This window comes from Capsicum annuum, chromosome 1 (assembly GCF_002878395.1).
Source record: "Capsicum annuum cultivar UCD-10X-F1 chromosome 1, UCD10Xv1.1, whole genome shotgun sequence".
NCBI lineage: Eukaryota > Viridiplantae > Streptophyta > Magnoliopsida > Solanales > Solanaceae > Capsicum > Capsicum annuum.
Window position 1 is genome coordinate 77,395,433 of NC_061111.1, and position 16,975 is coordinate 77,412,407.

The 16,975-nt window shown below is 39.6% G+C and overlaps 1 protein-coding gene across 15 annotated transcripts in view; it reads left to right on the forward strand.

Moving 5' to 3' along the window:
• Positions 1–16,713, forward strand: part of LOC107878380 (flowering time control protein FCA) — a 59,156-nt gene extending 42,443 nt beyond the window's left edge. For 8 of the 15 annotated variants that reach the window (XM_047403558.1, XM_047403647.1, XM_016725374.2 and 5 more), the window contains 2 exons: positions 15,837–15,885; positions 16,185–16,713. In XM_047403558.1, the coding sequence (XP_047259514.1) occupies positions 15,837–15,885; positions 16,185–16,371 (236 nt within the window). In that variant the 3' untranslated portion in view covers positions 16,372–16,713. Of the gene's footprint in view, positions 1–246; positions 696–15,833; positions 15,886–16,184 lie in introns of those variants that run through there. The other 7 variants (XM_016725381.2, XM_016725405.2, XM_047403821.1 and 4 more) reach the window with 3 other exon arrangements.
• The last annotated feature ends 262 nt before the right edge of the window (positions 16,714–16,975 follow it).

Sequence of the window (16,975 nt, forward strand, 5' to 3'; positions counted from 1 at the left end):
ATGTATCTTAGTCTCCTAGCGCACGTCAGCCATAAAAAAAGGGCCCCCAAGGTCAAAAAAGACCTTATAAATGCTCCTTCTTCCTCATTTGCTCCCAACACTATCGTTGGAGCAATTTGAGCTTTTTTTTCTCCCTTCTTCTCCATTTTTTCTCTCTAAGTACTTGTTCTTTAATTTTTTTTTCCTGCCGTGTTTGTAATATTGGAAAGTTAATTTTTTATGTAATTTTTTGCAACACCATGGCAGTTCGAATTTGTTATTGTAGGCTTTACGCGAAACTTAAGATTTCAAGAACACCAACCAACCCCGGAAGAATGTTTTGGGGTTGTCAAAAATATCAAGTTGGTAATGGTTGTGGATTCTTTCGATGGGCTGATGAAAATGAACAATATAAAGGCAGACATCGAAGGCAACGAAGACAATAAGGACTGGGAAGATATGGAAGGCACGGAAGACATGAAAGATCAAGCATTAGTATTGATATCACTGTTATCATTATTGTTGTCATCTGGTTTCTATCCGTTGTATTATTTAAGATGGCTTGATCTATGTAGTTGATATGTGCAATGAAAATGAAATTCAAATTTAATGACAAACACCATTTTGCCAACATAGAAATTTGCAATATATAATGTCTTAACAAGAGTTGACATCAAAAAGCTTGTCTTAACAACTTAAATGAGAAATGCACCAGAAGTCCTAAAAAAATTGTCTTAACAATACTTGGGGTCAATACAGAAAGAGAATTATACTAATGTGTTCCTTGAGTGCTTGTTTTGGACTGATTCTTGCTGGCTTGAGTACTTGATGTGGCATGAGTGGTTGTAGATGATTATGCCTTTGATCTTTTGTAACTCTGTTCTTTTAGCTGTCTTTGAGTTACTGCAGCTCTACCTTTCCACCTTAGTCCATTTGGTTTGAAACCCAAGTCAATATTGGTTGGAACTGAACTAATAAGTGTTGGACTATGCAACACTCTATTAGTATTTTCATACTATAAAAATAAAAAAATTAGTCGGTTCGACTACAATCGCGACCAGCGTACGAAAAAAGCAAGGAGACGCCCCGACGATATTCCAGTGAAATTCCGGCGTCATTCCGATGAAATTCCGACGACTTTCCGGCGGCTTCTTTGCCGGCGACCCTAGTGAGGCAACAAATCTCGACACCAGCTGTAGCAGGAGTACTCCCGGTGATTTCTAACCCTTTATTTTATTTTTACTTTATTTTATATCCTTGTACTTTATTTTATCGCGCAGCTTTTCGGTATTTTCGTGGCCTATATTTTTTTTGTGGGATTTGTGTCTGTTGATTGGGTTCGAGTTGCTATTGTTCTTAAATTAGGTTAAACTGTATGCTTTGAGCTGTCGTTATTGTTTTGTTGTTTTAACCTCTTCTGTTGCATTTGTTGAGTAGTGGCTTGGGTAGTAAATGGTGGACTAGGGTCATTAACTGGGGGGCTGCGGGTGCGGTCGGGGCCAGGTGGTGGGTCAAAGTTGAGATGCGGAGGACGGGGTTTTAGGGGAGGAGAGTCGAGAGATGATAAGTTGAGGGTAGGGTCGTGGAACATAGGGACCCTGCAGGGTAAGTTGATAGAGCTAGTTAAGATTCTTAGGAAGAGAAGGACTAGGGATGTGGATGTGTACAAGTTGTGGTATTCAGGTAGTGAGGCGTAGGAATAGAGTAGGTATCTTAGTGGATGAAAAGCTTAGGGAGCAGGTAGTGGAGGTTAATAGGGTTAACGATAGGGTGATGACTATTAAGTTGGTCATTGGGGGTTTTACGGTGCACGTCTGGAGTGCTTACGTGCCACAGGTGGGCCTGGGCGAGGAGAAGAGGGGTTTTTGGGAGGTCTTGGACGAGGTGATTCGAGGCGTGCCTAGTTTGGAAAAGCTTTTCTTAGGAGGGGACTTCAATGGGCATATCGGGCATTTGCCGATAGGATACGATGATGTGCATGGTGGCTTTGGTTTTAGGGATAGGAATGATGAGGGTACTTCTCTGTTGGATTTTGTTAGGGCCTTTGGGTTGGTGGTAGTGAATTCTAGCTTTCCGAAGAAAGAGGAGCATCTGGTTACTTTCTGTAATAGGATAGCCAAGACCTAGATTGACTTTTTGCTGCTTAGGAAGGGGGATAGAGCTTTGTGTAAGGACCGTAAGGTTTTTCCGAATGAGAATCTTGCGACCCAACATAGATTTCTGGTGATGGATTTGGTTATTAAGATGGGCAAGAAGAGGAGGGGTGGGGAGGGTCGACCTAGAGTTAAGTGGGGTGGCCTGACTCCGGTCAATGCTTTAGAGATAAGAGGCAAAGTTGGAAGGGATGGGGGCGTTGGAGTGTCGGGGGGACGTGGATAGTATGTGGGATAGGGCGGGGGGTTGCATTAAGGAGACTGCTAGAGAGGTTTTGGGTGTCTCTAGGGGATGGTTTGGCTGGCATCGAGGGGACTGGTGGTGGAATGAAGAAGTTAAGAAGAAGGTAGAGACGAAGAAGACGGCTTACATTAAGTTGGTTGAGAGTAAGGAAGAAGAGGAGAAGCGGGTGTGCAGGGAGGAGTACAAACTTGCTAAGAAAGAGGCTAAGTTAGCAGTTACGACTGCTAAGACAGCAGCGTTTGAGAGACTTTATTCGGGTTTAGAGAAGAGAGGCGAGGAAAAGAGGTTGTACAGGCTTGCCAAAACTAGGGAGCGTAAGGGTCGGAATCTGGACCAAGTGAAGTGCATTAAAGGAGAGGATTGAAAAGTTTTGGTGGAGGACGTTCTAATTAAGAAAAGATGATAGTTGTATTTCCATAAGCTCTTGAACGATGAGGGGGACAGAGGTATTGTGTTAGGGGAGTTGGAGCACATTAAGCAGCCTTGTGATTTCGGCTACTGTCGACGTTTTAAGGTCGAGGAAATATGTGAGGCTATTCGCAAGATGCGAAGGGGCAGGGCGGCGGGGCTCGATAAGATTCCGGTGAACTTTTGGAAGTATGCTAGCGGAGCGGGATTGAGGTGGCTAACCCATTTGCTTAACAATATTTTCAAGATCGCTAAGATGCCCGAGGCGTGGAGATGGGAGTACGGTGATTCCTTTATACAAGAACAAGGAAGACATTCAAAGTTGCAACAACTACCGTGGTATTAAGTTGTTGAGTCACACGATGAGGATTTGGGAGAGGGTGGTGGAACGGAGGTTGAGGAAGATAGTGCCTATCTCGGAGAATCAATTTGGATTTATGCTTGGTCAATCGATGACTGAGGCAATTCACCTTGTGCGGAGGCTGGTAGAACGATATATAGAGAGGAAGAGGGCTCTGCACTTGGTGTTTATCGACTTGGAAAAGGCGTATGACAAGATTTCTAGGGAGGTTTTGTGGAGATGCTTGGAGGCGAGAGGGATACCAGTGGTGTACATCCGTTCGATTAAGGACATGTATGAGGGGGCGAAGACTCGGGTAAGGACGGTGGGAGGGGATTCCGAGCACTTTTTGATCTTGACAGGGCTACACCAGGGATCGACTCTTAGCCCGTTCCTATTCGCCTTGGTGATGGATGTGTTGACGCGAAATATACATGGGGAGGTTCCTTGGTGTATGCTCTTTGCGGATGATGTAGTTTTGATTGATGAGTCGCGCCGAGGTGTTAATGATAAGTTGGAGATTTGGAGACAGACCCTGGAATCTAAAGGATTTAGGTTGAGTAGGACCAAGACGGAGTATTTAGAGTGCAAGTTTAGCGACTTGAGGCAAGAGGAAGATGTGGTGGTGCAGTTGGAGTCGCAGGCGGTTGGTAGGAGGGATAGTTTTAAGTATCTTGGGTCTATGATTCAGCGGAATGGAGAGATTGATGAGGATGTCTACCATCGTATTGGGGCAGGTTGGACGAAATGAATGCTTGCCTCGAGAATTTTATGCGATAAGAAGGTGCCTCTTAAGCTTAAAGGTAAATTCTATAGAGCTGCGGTCCGGTCGACCATGTTATATGGGGCGGAGTGTTGGCCTGTTAAGAATTCTCACGTCCAAAAGTTGAAGGTTGCGAAAATGAGAATGTTGCGTTGGATGTGTGGATTTACGAAGGCGGACAGGGTCAGGAATGAGACTATTTGGGAGAAGGTGGGAGTGGTTTCGGTGGAGGATAAGTTGCGGAAAGTGAGGTTGAGATGGTTTGGCCACGTGATGAGAAGGGGCACGGATGCCCCAGTCCGTAGATGTGAGAGGTTGGCCTTGGAGGGTTTCAAGCGGGGTAGGGGTAGACCAAAAATGTATTAGCGAGGAGTGATTAGACGTGACATGGAACAGTTACAGCTTACTGAGGACATGACCTTAGATAGGAAGGTTTGGAGGAAGAGTATTAAATTAGAAGGCCTTGGGTGGTCGAGTCGTAGTTCATAGTTAGGAGGTTTAAGGATAGCTTTGTTGGGAGTTCCAGCTATGGGGAGGGGGTCCTTGGGTTGTTAATTATACTGTTTTTTTTGTGAATGTTGGTTCTTTTGTTACTTTAGCATATTGCTTGCCTTTTGGTTAATTATACTTTATTTTTGTGGATGTTGGTTCTTTGTTCTTTATCATGTTGCATGACTGTTGGTCTACGATCTTTTGTCTTGAGCCGGGGGTCTATCGGAAACAGCCTCTCTACTCCTTCGGGGGCAGTGGTATGGACTGAGTACATTTTACCCTCCCCAGACCCCACTATGTGGGAATATACTGGGTTTGTTGTTGTTGTTGTTGTTGTTATAGATGGACTAATTAATACTAGTTAAATATAAATTATATTATAGGAAACTTACCCTCTCCACCACACTCCCAATTGGTCCAAACAGCACACCAAAACCAGCTTATATGCAAATTCGCACCACCTCTCAAAGCTGTACTAATCTTCCTCTTTTGGGCACCAACACTACTAGTAGACTGCTGAGTTGTAGATTGTGTAGCATTATCACCTACTGCTGAAGTGGTAGTGGGCATCTCAACAGCTGCAGGCCTTATATCAGTTGTTGAGGCACTTGCAGGCCCCACACCACCAACTGATGCAACATTTGCAGGTCTTCCTACAGCTCTTGGTGTCTGTGAGCATTTGTAGGCCATCTTGCACCTTTTGGTGCACTGTGAGCATTTGCAGGCCTTCCTGCAGGCCTTTTGTTGCTTGATTTAGCATTTGCAGACATCTCTTCAGCTATTGAAGCATTTGCATCTCTCTCAGCAGCAGTAGCTGCAGTACTAGTGTTGGCTTGCACACTTGGTTGACTGCCACAGCTACTACTGAAATCTTTTTTCTACAAAAAAATATGTAAAGGTCAAAAATACATTCAAAAAGAGTAAAATTCATCAATAAGAAAAGATTTAGCTTACCAAAGTTGGACATCCTTTCTTGTTGTGTCCAATAGACTTGCACACAGAACATGTTATTTTTCTTCCCTTTTTTGTAGCCTTTCCAAACTTAGTCTTAAGAGGTTCATCCTTAGCTTTCTTTCTATTTTTACCCAGCCTTCCTGGCTTGGATGTAATCTCAGGTGGCTCAATTGGTGGTCTTGTGCTTCTTGGCTACAACTTAATATTTGTCATTGGTTGAATATACTTATCATATGCCTTCAGGTATGTTTTCCTTTGATACCAGTGATCAACAAATGACTCCACATTCCATTCCCTTGTAATGCATTGCAACAATTGCATGTGCATAAGGAATTCCCTTTAGTTGCCATGACCTACAACTACATTGCTTTCTTTCCACATTAACAACACGTGTATAAGGTGGATTACCAATCTCAAAGCCCATATGGTATTTAAACCTCACTTCACACTTGGCTGCATATTCACCATTCTTTGCAAGAACTTCCATAGCCATTGGCGATACATCACTGATTCATTTTTCAGAAAAATCTCTCATTTGATTCATTCTTTCCATGACTTTGCATCTTTTTTCCTCCAACATAGTGATAATTGTCTTGAACCTAGCAGCTAAAATTCAACTATTGGAAGTCTCACACATGTTGTTCTCAACCACATCACACCTGCTATGTTCCTTAAAAAAGGCCCTACACCATGCCTCTTTGTTGTACTTGAGCAAATCTTCCACAATTCCAACACCCAACTCACTCATTTCATTAAGTTTCTGTTGCAAATACACTTCAAATGGGGCCCTTGCAACCTGCCAGAATATTTCTCCTTTCCTCACCACTCCAAACCTGCTTCCAGTTGGCCCATATGTCTAGCACACCATCTATGCTCAACATTTGGCAGTAGATTAGTAAGTGCCAAATGAAGACCCTATCAAAACATGTAAAATAGTAGTTAAACATTAATGACATCACTGCAGCAAACTTAAAAATAAATAACTGAAAAATATGAAACTTCATACCTTCTGCATATCAGACATTACTGTCAAGCCTTTACCCCCATTTTCTTCAAGTTCCAAATCATGGCTGATGCACCTAAGAAACCAAGACCATGTGTCCTTGGTTTCTTTATCAACCACGACCCATGCTACAGTGTATATTTGATTATTTCCATCTTTGGAAATGCAAGACAACAAGATACCTTTACATACACCCTTGAGAAAGGCACCATCTAAACTAATTATTCTTCTGCAGACCTCTTTCCATCCACTTTTTAAGGGCTCAAGACATTATGTCCATGAACACCTCTTTTCCTGGAATTGCATTCTTGGATGTCCTAATAGATACAGTGGTACCAGGATTGGTGGTCCTCAACTGTTCAGCATAGTCATACAACCTAGCAAACTCTTCAACAAAATCACCAAAATGTTCTTTCATAATTCTGATTTTTGCCTTTCTACAAGTTGTTTTACTAACATACAACCCATAGTCCTTTCTTAAAAGTGCCTGAATCTGATGCAATTTTATTGATGGATCATTCATAATCCTATCCTTGTAATGCTTACTAATCCACAAAGGGTTACACATCTTATTTCTTGTCCTTTTAGAACACTTGTGTACAGGAAAGTAAGTTTTCACACTAAAATTTCCTGTATTCTCAACATTTCCAAGAATAACCCAAGGACAACCCTTATGCTTACATTTTGCCCTTACACTTTCCTTCTCATTAGGTTTCAACTTAAGGTTCACACCTTTTTGAATAGAGTAACTCTGCAGTGCCTCTCTAAACTCAACAACATTCAAAAAACCCATATACAACTAAAAACATACCTTCTTTGCAGTTTTATCAAAGTAGATCTTGCTAGATGAACTTCTAGGTAGTGAATCTACCACTTCATCATCATCAACAAGATCTCCTTCCTCTTCATCACTAATGTCACTACCTGGATCTGAACTATCAAAATAAGGGTCATCCCCACCCAATTTACCTTCATATCTAACCCCTCGTTCTTACAAATATCCTCAAAACCAACATCTATACCTACTGATCCAGATGACATCTCATCTAGATTCATCCTATCAACCTTTTCTTTTGCTTGTTTTTCAATGTTAGACTTCCTAGCTTGAAGCAACTCTTCATCAAAATCACTCAACTCTTCAACGTTTTTATCAACATCATAAAGTAAATCACCAGTAGAATCAGTGATATCAAAATCCAAGTCAGAATCAGATGTTTGAAGATGGTATGTGGAGAAATCATTAACTTGACCTTCACCTAAGTCTTCACCGGAAACCTTAGCTTTTCCTTTGTCTGCCCTAGGAGGCTGATTTTCATTTATATATTCATCTTCATTTATATTCAATGGATGAGATGAAGACACATCAGCCCTATCAGTTTCAAAAGAGGCTGCCACATCACTATTATTAAGCATTAATAATGGTGGAGTGGCTACCATATCATCATTAACAACTATAGGTTCACTAATTTGGTGAACAACATATACATCAACCAAATCTCCATGTTTTAAACTACTGATAAGTAAAACATTAACATCATTTTCTTACCTGTAATAATAGCCCTTTTTGTTTACACTACACCAAAAGGTTTCAACTTTTTCCACATCAAAATCTGCAACTAAGTTATGAAACAACATAACATGAAGCTCATCAACATCTACTCTAATTTTATCAGGAATATGAACTCCATTTGCATACCTTAGATCAAGGTCTGACAAAAAGACCTCTCTCCCCATAGGTGAATTGAAGTGTTACAATTATGTCCATTTATTTAGAAAACCTGTACAATGACAATATAACATATACATTAGTCAATTATCCACAAAACCCTAATTTTTAAAGAAAAAATAAAGGAATAAAAAAATCAATTCTAATTTTACCAAAAAAAATCCTAAAATGTAATCAAAATAACAAAACATGCCATTGAAGGCACAAAACTGCTATACACACGTTTAATAGGAGCATTAAACAACAAAAAAATCAAAAGCCCCAAAATTTTCGGACCCAATTCTGAATTTACCAAAAAAACCCTAAAAAATGTAATCGAAATAACAAAATATGCCATTGAAGGCACAAAACTGCAATATATACGTATAATAGGAGCATTAGACAACAAATAAACCAAAAGCCTCAAATTTTTCGGACCCAATTATCATTTTACGAGAAAAATCCTAAATTCTAATTAAAATCCCAATATATGCCATTGAAGGCATATCACCACTACAAATACTACCTACAACAACACTGCATACGAAACAGAGCAAAACCACCCAAAAAATTGAAGAAAAAAGTTCATAATCGCGAAAACCCTAAAACCACTAAAACAGACTCCATTAAATCAACAAGAAGCTTCAAAATAAACTACCAAATACTACAACTACACCAAAATATTAAATACTTACACGGATTGCAACAATCAACAACAATCGGCCTAAATTAAGTTAAAATCGGGGTAATTTCGAATTTGGGATGATAGAGACGAAGGGCGAAGTAAAAGGGTTTCAAATGACCTAAAATTTCGGTCCAACTTTACTATTGATACTCTAGACACGTCATTTCATATGTGGAAATTATTTTACAGATATTTAATGACGTGTCCGCGATTGTGCAACACGTACAACTGAGTAGACCGACAAAGGTTTTAAAATGTTGCTTTTTAGTGAATTCAAGGGTCCAGATGACAAACATGTAAGTAAAAGTGTCCACATTACAAAACGGACATAGTACAAGGGTCCATCGAACCATTTTGCCCTTTTTTTTCAACTTTGAAATTTGAAGGAATATATTCGGTTTTGGAGGGGAAGACAACAAGTTTTGGAGCCTTTTTTCATATTCAAAAATGGTTGACTTGTCTTGCACCTTTTGGGCAAGACACCTTTTTGAAGGATTGGTGGCCTTTCCTCTTTTGTCAACCTTGGAAAGATTCTCTCTTTTGGCAACAAGCTTTTTTGGAAGTCCCTTTGACCCTTACTTCTTTGGTATATCTTTGGGACTTGTTTCAAGACAAACAAGAGACTTCACTCCTTTCCACTTAGCCTTAAGATCAAAACACCACTATTAAAGGTTCTTCTTGCAACAAGACATGAAGAATGGTCAAGAACACCAAGAACCTTCGCTAGAACCTTGAAGACCTTGGTTCATGTTGGACCACCAAATAACCACAACACTAATTCAAGCTCAAAACTACCAAAACAATATCAGCAACACACTTTCAAGTGTGAATCCACAACAATCAACACCAACAACACACGCAGGAGCTCAAACTTGGATCTAGACTCCTTTAGTGTTAGTGAAGTAAAATCCTAACGCTAGAAACAATCAAGACAAGCAAAAGACTCCTAGATCTAGGTCTTTAAAGTCTCGGCCAAGATGCAAACAAGAACACTAATCGGCCAAGGAACAACACAAGAACAACTACTTTTTTTTTTTTGGATTTTTTAAGTGAGCTAGCCCAAGACTGATTCTGTAGGGACGGAATCAACCACAAGCTCTGATACCAAATGATACGGATATCAACCCATAAACATGGAAACAAGACAAGAACAACAAGAGGATCTAAGAACAACAACTCGGCAACAACTAAAACATCACAAGCCGTGAATACAAAGGGAGGGAACAAACACAACAAATGCAAGAGAAGTAAAGGGATAAATAGTTTGACATAAAGATTACACAAATAATAAGAACTAGAGAGTGTTTCAAACTCTAAAACCCCTATTACTCACGTAATAAACACCAAAGTATTACGTAGACACAAGAGGGAAATCACTCTCCCTAAGCACCAACGTTTCTAAGCCAAGATACAACGCAAGTGAATAACACACTTGGTTCCTAGTTTCGGTTTCACTCTCCAAAAGAGAGAGGTGTCTCTCAAATATTTCTCTCAAATATTCATAATGGCTAAAACTAATGAAATAACTCCTAAAGAAGTCTATTTACAGCTATTACAAAAATGAAGTGACCATACTACCCTTAATGAGGGTGGGCGACTATGGAGTGTCTCGTGAGCATGTGAATTCCTTAAAACACCCTTAATGAAGGTACTCTTCAATGCCCCAAGGTCGTGGCTCTTCAAGCCCAAACGTAAGGGCAAATGAACACTTCAAAACCGTGTCTTCAAAACTTGGGATCCCTTAGGACGTAGGCATCAAGGCAAGCTCCCAAGCAACCTTCCACACACGGCATTGCTTTTTGGTATGCTCAAAACGGGTCTTCCTTGCATATTCTTGTGTCCTCGAGGTGACCAAGTCTTGAGCCTTTAGGTGTTGGCCTCCAATAGTGTCTTCAAAAGCTAGGATGGATATTTGGCTCGTATAAAAAATTCTGGGTATGATAAGAAAGTTTGGAGAAAGAGTATTAAAGGTAGAGGGCTAAGTAAGGTAGTCGAGCCGAAGTCGGTAGATAGGAGAGGTTGGCGTAGCTTGGGTGATAGGTCTAGGTTTAGGGGAGGAAAACCCTTGGTTTGTTAATGTACTTCATTTTTGTGGATGTTATTGCTCTGTTATTTTATCATGTGCCCTCAGTCGGTTAATTTACTTCATTTTTTTTTCTTTTTTTTTTTTAGTCTATGGTCCACTGTCTTGAGTCGGGGGTCTATCGGAAACAACCTTCCTACTTCTTCGGGGGTAGTGGTTTGGACTGCATACATCTTACCCTCCCCAGACCCCACTTTGTGGGAATATACTGGGTTTGTTTTTGTTGTTGTTGTTGTTGTTGTTGTATAATCCTCAATTCCTCCATTTCCTTAGCTAAGCTTTCTTGAGCATCCAGTAGTTCAGACACTTGGGATACAGTCCCCACTTTCCCTTCAATACACCCATTTCCAATTAGTGTGGTTAAACTGGTCAGTTGTTTAGTCACTGTCCCTGGGGTTTCTTTAGTCCCAATCACTCCAAAATGATGAAGGACTTTGTTCAACAAATAACGATAGAGCATCCTATGTCTTCCTCCCTTTTCTTGGACCACTTTGTGCAGGAACTCGATTAAAAACAGATCAATGCTGGAAGCAATTTCTCTTATCTTGGTAGTAGGACCTTATTGGTAAACTCAAACACAAACTAAAACTCACTCTTTAGAAACTTCTTCTTAACTGCAGCAATTAAGGTCCCACCTACTCTTAAGCTTCAATCATGAATTCAGTTTTGGGCTGTTGCTTCACAACTGTCTTAACCCCTATAACAAGCATATCTAGAATTCCTCCCATGGTTTCTTCATCTAACCATATATCTTTTCCTTGCACCAGTACAGATAGACTCGACCCATCTTCTGAGAAATCTATTGAATAATAGAATTCTCTTACTTCGTTTTCAAACACCACTGGTGCTGATTCCTCGAATAAATGCAACCATCCTTGATGCCTGACATATTCGACCAATTCTACCATCCCAGTTTTTTTTTTATAGATTTTAGGATCAAACATTCTTCCTTCTTCCTGATAGCACTTTTTGTGTCTTTAGCCTTTCAATCCTTCTTTCTTTGGACATATTATTCTTTTCTTCCTCTCTTTTTACTCTCTTAGACTTATCACTTGGCTTTTCCTATTCATCAATATTTCTTTTCCTTAGGACTTGGTCCCTAGGAAACTTTCTTTCCTTTCACAACAATATATTTCTTTTTGCTTGCACCTGGTCCTTTCATCATCATGAGCATCCAGTCTTTTCTTCTTAGAAGCAATAACAATATCAAGCTCAATTTCTTTATCTCCCCCTTTACCTTCACCACTTTAAGTTTTTCTTATGCCTTGGTAGTAGATTTCCTGAGTCGTCTTCTTTTAGCAGTAGAGAACTTATTCTTCTTCATTGCATCAGCTAGTAGTTTCATTTCAGACCCTCTAGTGGAGTAAGATTGTGTAGCTTGTTTACCAGCGTTAGTTAACTTCTCCTTTCCTTTGTTTTCCTTTTGTTTCTTTATTTTGAAGATCAGAGGTTGTTCATCCTCATCCTCTCCGTTTTCTTCATTTGGATGCAATACAAACTTCCTTTCCTGCTATCTGCTCATCCCCACTAGTCAACCTTTTCGTGAGATCATTTTCGAGTAAAAGCAAGTTTTCAGCTACTAGATTCATGCTACTGAGAGAATCAGACATCATCACAGGAATCTCATCATCAACTAGATTAGCAAAGACAGGGTAGGAGAACCATGTTCTGGTGACTTATATGAAGTTTCAATGCCTTTCAATTCCTCAGAGAGAGCCTGAATTTGAGGGGCACTAGAGGACACTGGATTTTCTAAGGAAGGAGGTCCTTCAATTAGAAGAATCTCTTGTTCAATTGGAGAGCCAAAACATATATTTAGGTCATCAAGTTGGATAGAATATTCACTGGGATTTAAAGTTTCAACAAGAGAGATTTCAACTGGAGTTTCATGAATTTCTTGAGGATTGGCAGGTGATGCTTTTTGTGGTTCCTGAGAATGATTTGATGACAGATCCTTCATGGGGTTTGAAGAAGAGGGTATCAGACATTTTTAGGTTGAGAGAAAAAGAATTTTTTTGAGAAGGAGACAAGGACTAGTTTCGATAGAGTTTTGAGTCAATTATGAGAATAATGAGTTGATAGGATTTGAATTTATAAGTAAAAGATGACCGTTTGACATTTGAGACACACCCTTTTTAAACCAACGCCTCTAATGACAACCGTTGTGATTCTTTACTTCTGAATGAATTTGACAACTTTTGTTCATATGGAGTTAAACAAGTGGCCTTTACAAACAGAAATTTTATAAATATTTAAGGCACATCATTTTGGTGCTCGTTTGAGAGATGGGACCAGGTCCCTCTTCTTTTTGAGTGAGATCTCAACTTGTGATTGCTTCAATTATTTCCTTCTGAAGCTGTTTTCTTGGGTGTATACCTGCAAAGGTATGATATTGAGTTTGATTAGCATACACCTACTTTATCATGGATACCTGTCTCCTTGTCGTAGTCAAATTTGGAAGAGACACTTATTCACATGTTATTAATTCTGGTGAAGCTTCCTCTGATATGAATCTCTTAGGGACCAGGTCCCTTGAAATCATCTATTTCAAAGCAAGACACCTCTATCTTCAAGTGTCTTAAGAGAGAGAGAACATAGTCAGCTTTTCCATTATTAAGCTTTAAACTCTTCCCGTCGATGAACTATTCCTAACTGCAATCCCTTTTTTCCACGCCTAAGATCATGATCACAAGTTGAATTTGGGAACCCACTGGAGCTTGAGTTTCCAGTGCGAAGTCAATGGTGTGATCAAATTCTTCTTAGTCCATCTAGGCAATGAAAGCTTCCTTTTTGCCTTTTGATAGATTTAAGCCACGAGGCGGAGAGCCTTTCGATGAAGCCTGTACCCACTGGGAAAAAAAAATAATATACCTTGCCAGAGTTAACCCCATAAGGGGTTTTAAACAACATAAGAAAAAGCTTCACCGACTACTTTATCCACAAGAATGTCATAAAGGTTCTCTCCAGTCTTCCTAAAAAAGACAGCTTTAGAACGCAAGTCAAACTCATGATAGGCGAGCAATCACGCGCACATGGTTTAACGGTTTGATGTTGGATCTATCTATATTGAATGACTGCCTCCATTATGTTGTTGCTAGCAAATACCACTATTTTTTGTTTTGGATCTTCCAAATCATTCCCACAGGAGATCCGGACCCATTTTTTTCTGATCCTGCTTAATACATTCAGTACTCCTCAATTTAGCCTTAGGCCAGTGCTGACATCCCTTTTTTAGAAATCCATCTCTTCCATCGTGAATACACTTGAGTTCCATCTCTTCCATAGTTAATACACTTGAGTTTATACTCTTTGCTTCCAACGTAATGAGCATTCTTACCTTTTGACTCAACAGGTTGAATTTTTTCTTGATAGTCCAACCCTCTATCATTATTAACACCTTGACTAAGTAGATTAGGAGTCTGTGAAGAAGCAATCCATTTAAGAGATTTGTTCAACTCTTCTCTTAAGCGGACCAGGTTCCTTTCTAAATTTTCATTCCTTTGAAGTGCAGCTATAAGGTATTTTTGAGAATCCCTCAGTTTTTCTTCAATAACAATTTGAAGTCTTGAAGCTTCCTTCTTTAGTTGACTTATACAACTCAGATTCTCAGATTCAAATTAGAGAACATTTCTTCAGTTTCTGATATCTTTTGTTCTTCTTCATCTTTTGTGGAGTCCAATGTTAGTATAGAAACATGTCTAGTCTTCTCATCTTCACTTAAATTACTGGGGGAATCTCCCCGTTCTGTTAAAACCCTTTTTAATAAATAGCTAGCTCCACTTTTTCTTCCTTATGTTTCAGGATTTTGATTTCATGAGTTGCCACCTTTGTGACAACCTTCAATTTTACAATTTAATTTGCCAAACATACCAACCCTTTTTATAGCACTAATAATCATTGTTTCCAAGAGTGCAATATCAGTGTCGTCTTCTCCTGAGTTAGATTCTAAAGCCTTCAGGATCAATAACCTCTCCCTTTTTGCGTCCTTTCTTTCCACCTTTAGTTCAGTTAAAGTGGTATGATCAGAACACTCTAGGTGTAAACCTTTTAGAGTGAACTACCTCGAATACCAATTGTTGAACCCTTGGGGGTTACACCACATAGTGAGAGGTCAGGTCCCTCGGGATCAATTTCAAGTGAAAGATCAATAAAACAACTATGAGGTGCTGTAAATGTAAAGTCAATCCAAGAAAGTAAGAACACAAGATTTTAACGTGGAAATTCAGAATGGGAAAAACCATGGCTTCCCCTCACAGTCACCAAAACAGTCCACTATAGCCAACCTTTTTGATTACATACTCGACTATGAACCTAACACTAGGTTCCTCCTACTTGCAATACCTCTATTGCAAGCACACTTTGGCACCTCTGCCAAGTTTCCCTCAAACACTGGTTAACTCTAACCAGCGACAAGCTTAGGCAACTCTCTCAAAGAGAAAACACTACTCTTATAGCATGAGTAGTTCAGTTACAATTCAGCACTCACTCAAGAACAAATTCTGTTTAAGCATACACTGTCAGCTAAGAACTTGAGTAGTGTAGAAATGGGGTTTTGCTGCCTCTTTTCACTCTTTAGAATTTGCAAAACCCAATTGTTGAAGAGGCGTCTCTTTCCTTTTATAACTGAGTGATATTAGGGATGGAATATCGTTGGACCAGCTGTCCAAGTCTATACAAAATAGCACCTGCAAGTTTGTTACACGAGGACAAAACTGTGCAAATACCGTGTGCCAGCTGTACAGTACCCCTTGCAGTTTAGCTGCTCATCATCAAAACTACATATAGCATGGTGTTTCTTTTAATGTCAATAATATGGTAAAATTATGTATTGTGAGTAATTCATATCTGCAGTAAGAGTAAAAATGAGTTGTTTCATATCTGCAGTAAGAGTAAAAATGAGTTGATTGATCAAATGATCCTCAATTATTTCGTAATGTGCTAATTACAGTGTAGTTCTCTGATGAATAAATTTACAATCAGCAAGTAAAATGGGTGCTGAACTTGTTTGTGGTGCATTTGAATAGCAGGGGGGGATCCAAGCTGCTCAGGAATGGATGTGGAAAAACAAGCCTGCAGGTTCCTTTCTTTGAATGGCAGAATTTATTAAGTTGGTCAAGAAATAGCTTAAAGTATCATGATATAATCTAGAAACGATTTCACTTTGTCGGGTTGGTAAGTTGGGCTTATGCATCAGCTGTGAGTTGGAGATTTAAAGTTCCAGTTTACTTCAGAGGGGCTTTTCACAATGGATGTTGGCTATGCAATGGCCAGGCCTTTGCATCGTTTGCTGAGTGTCATGTTTGTGCCCGTCTTTATTTTACAATTGCAAATCTTATTACTAATGGTCTTATTATTATGAATATCTTTGTTCACAGGAGCTTGAGTTTTGCGGTTAAAATGATGCGCTTAGCTGGAAGCAGATGCCAGATGCCACAATTTTGTATTGTGCAGCCCGATTTCAACGGAGATGTAGCATTACTCTGTGAATATCTTTTGGTAGAGAAATTTACAAAGTGTCAAGAGTATACTGCCCCAAGGAGTCAATGCTCCCAATGCCAATAGATGCGGTAGCTCTGAATGCTTAGAGATTGCATTGTGTGCTTCCTTGAGGTTTCCAGCATTTCATTGATACTAGTCCGTAATGTATCGTATTATATTTATATAGAGCTCCGTTAGGTTCAAAGATGTCTGTAGTTTAGAAATGAGCCCCTCCCCAGGAGCCTTGGCAAAAGAAAATTAGTCATTCAAGTATCATAGTTTGTGTATGAGATGGTTGGTTGCCTTGGCTTGTATTATTATCTGCATTCCTTAGCTTTTTTTACGTGCTGTGTCGTATGGCCTGTCTTTGGTATAATTACATGTGTAACGAGCTGTAGCTTTCTTAAGTGCCATTCTCTTGTTTTCCGTTTTGGTTGATGTCTGTATTTCTGGGTGGTTCATTTTCTTTCTAAAGTTTCTGTCACCGACTTCATGCAATCTTCGGCTTGTTTCGTTTCATGCAATTAGATCACTGCAGCTTATTTTTCTATCGTATCATGTTATTTGGCAACTCCAGTTTCTGTATCGTGAACTCTGGACTGGTTCCTAAATACAAAATCGTTAAGAAAATGAGCAAAAACTTTAAAAGACACGTAATACGGACTGGAAGAATTTTAATTATCAAAGG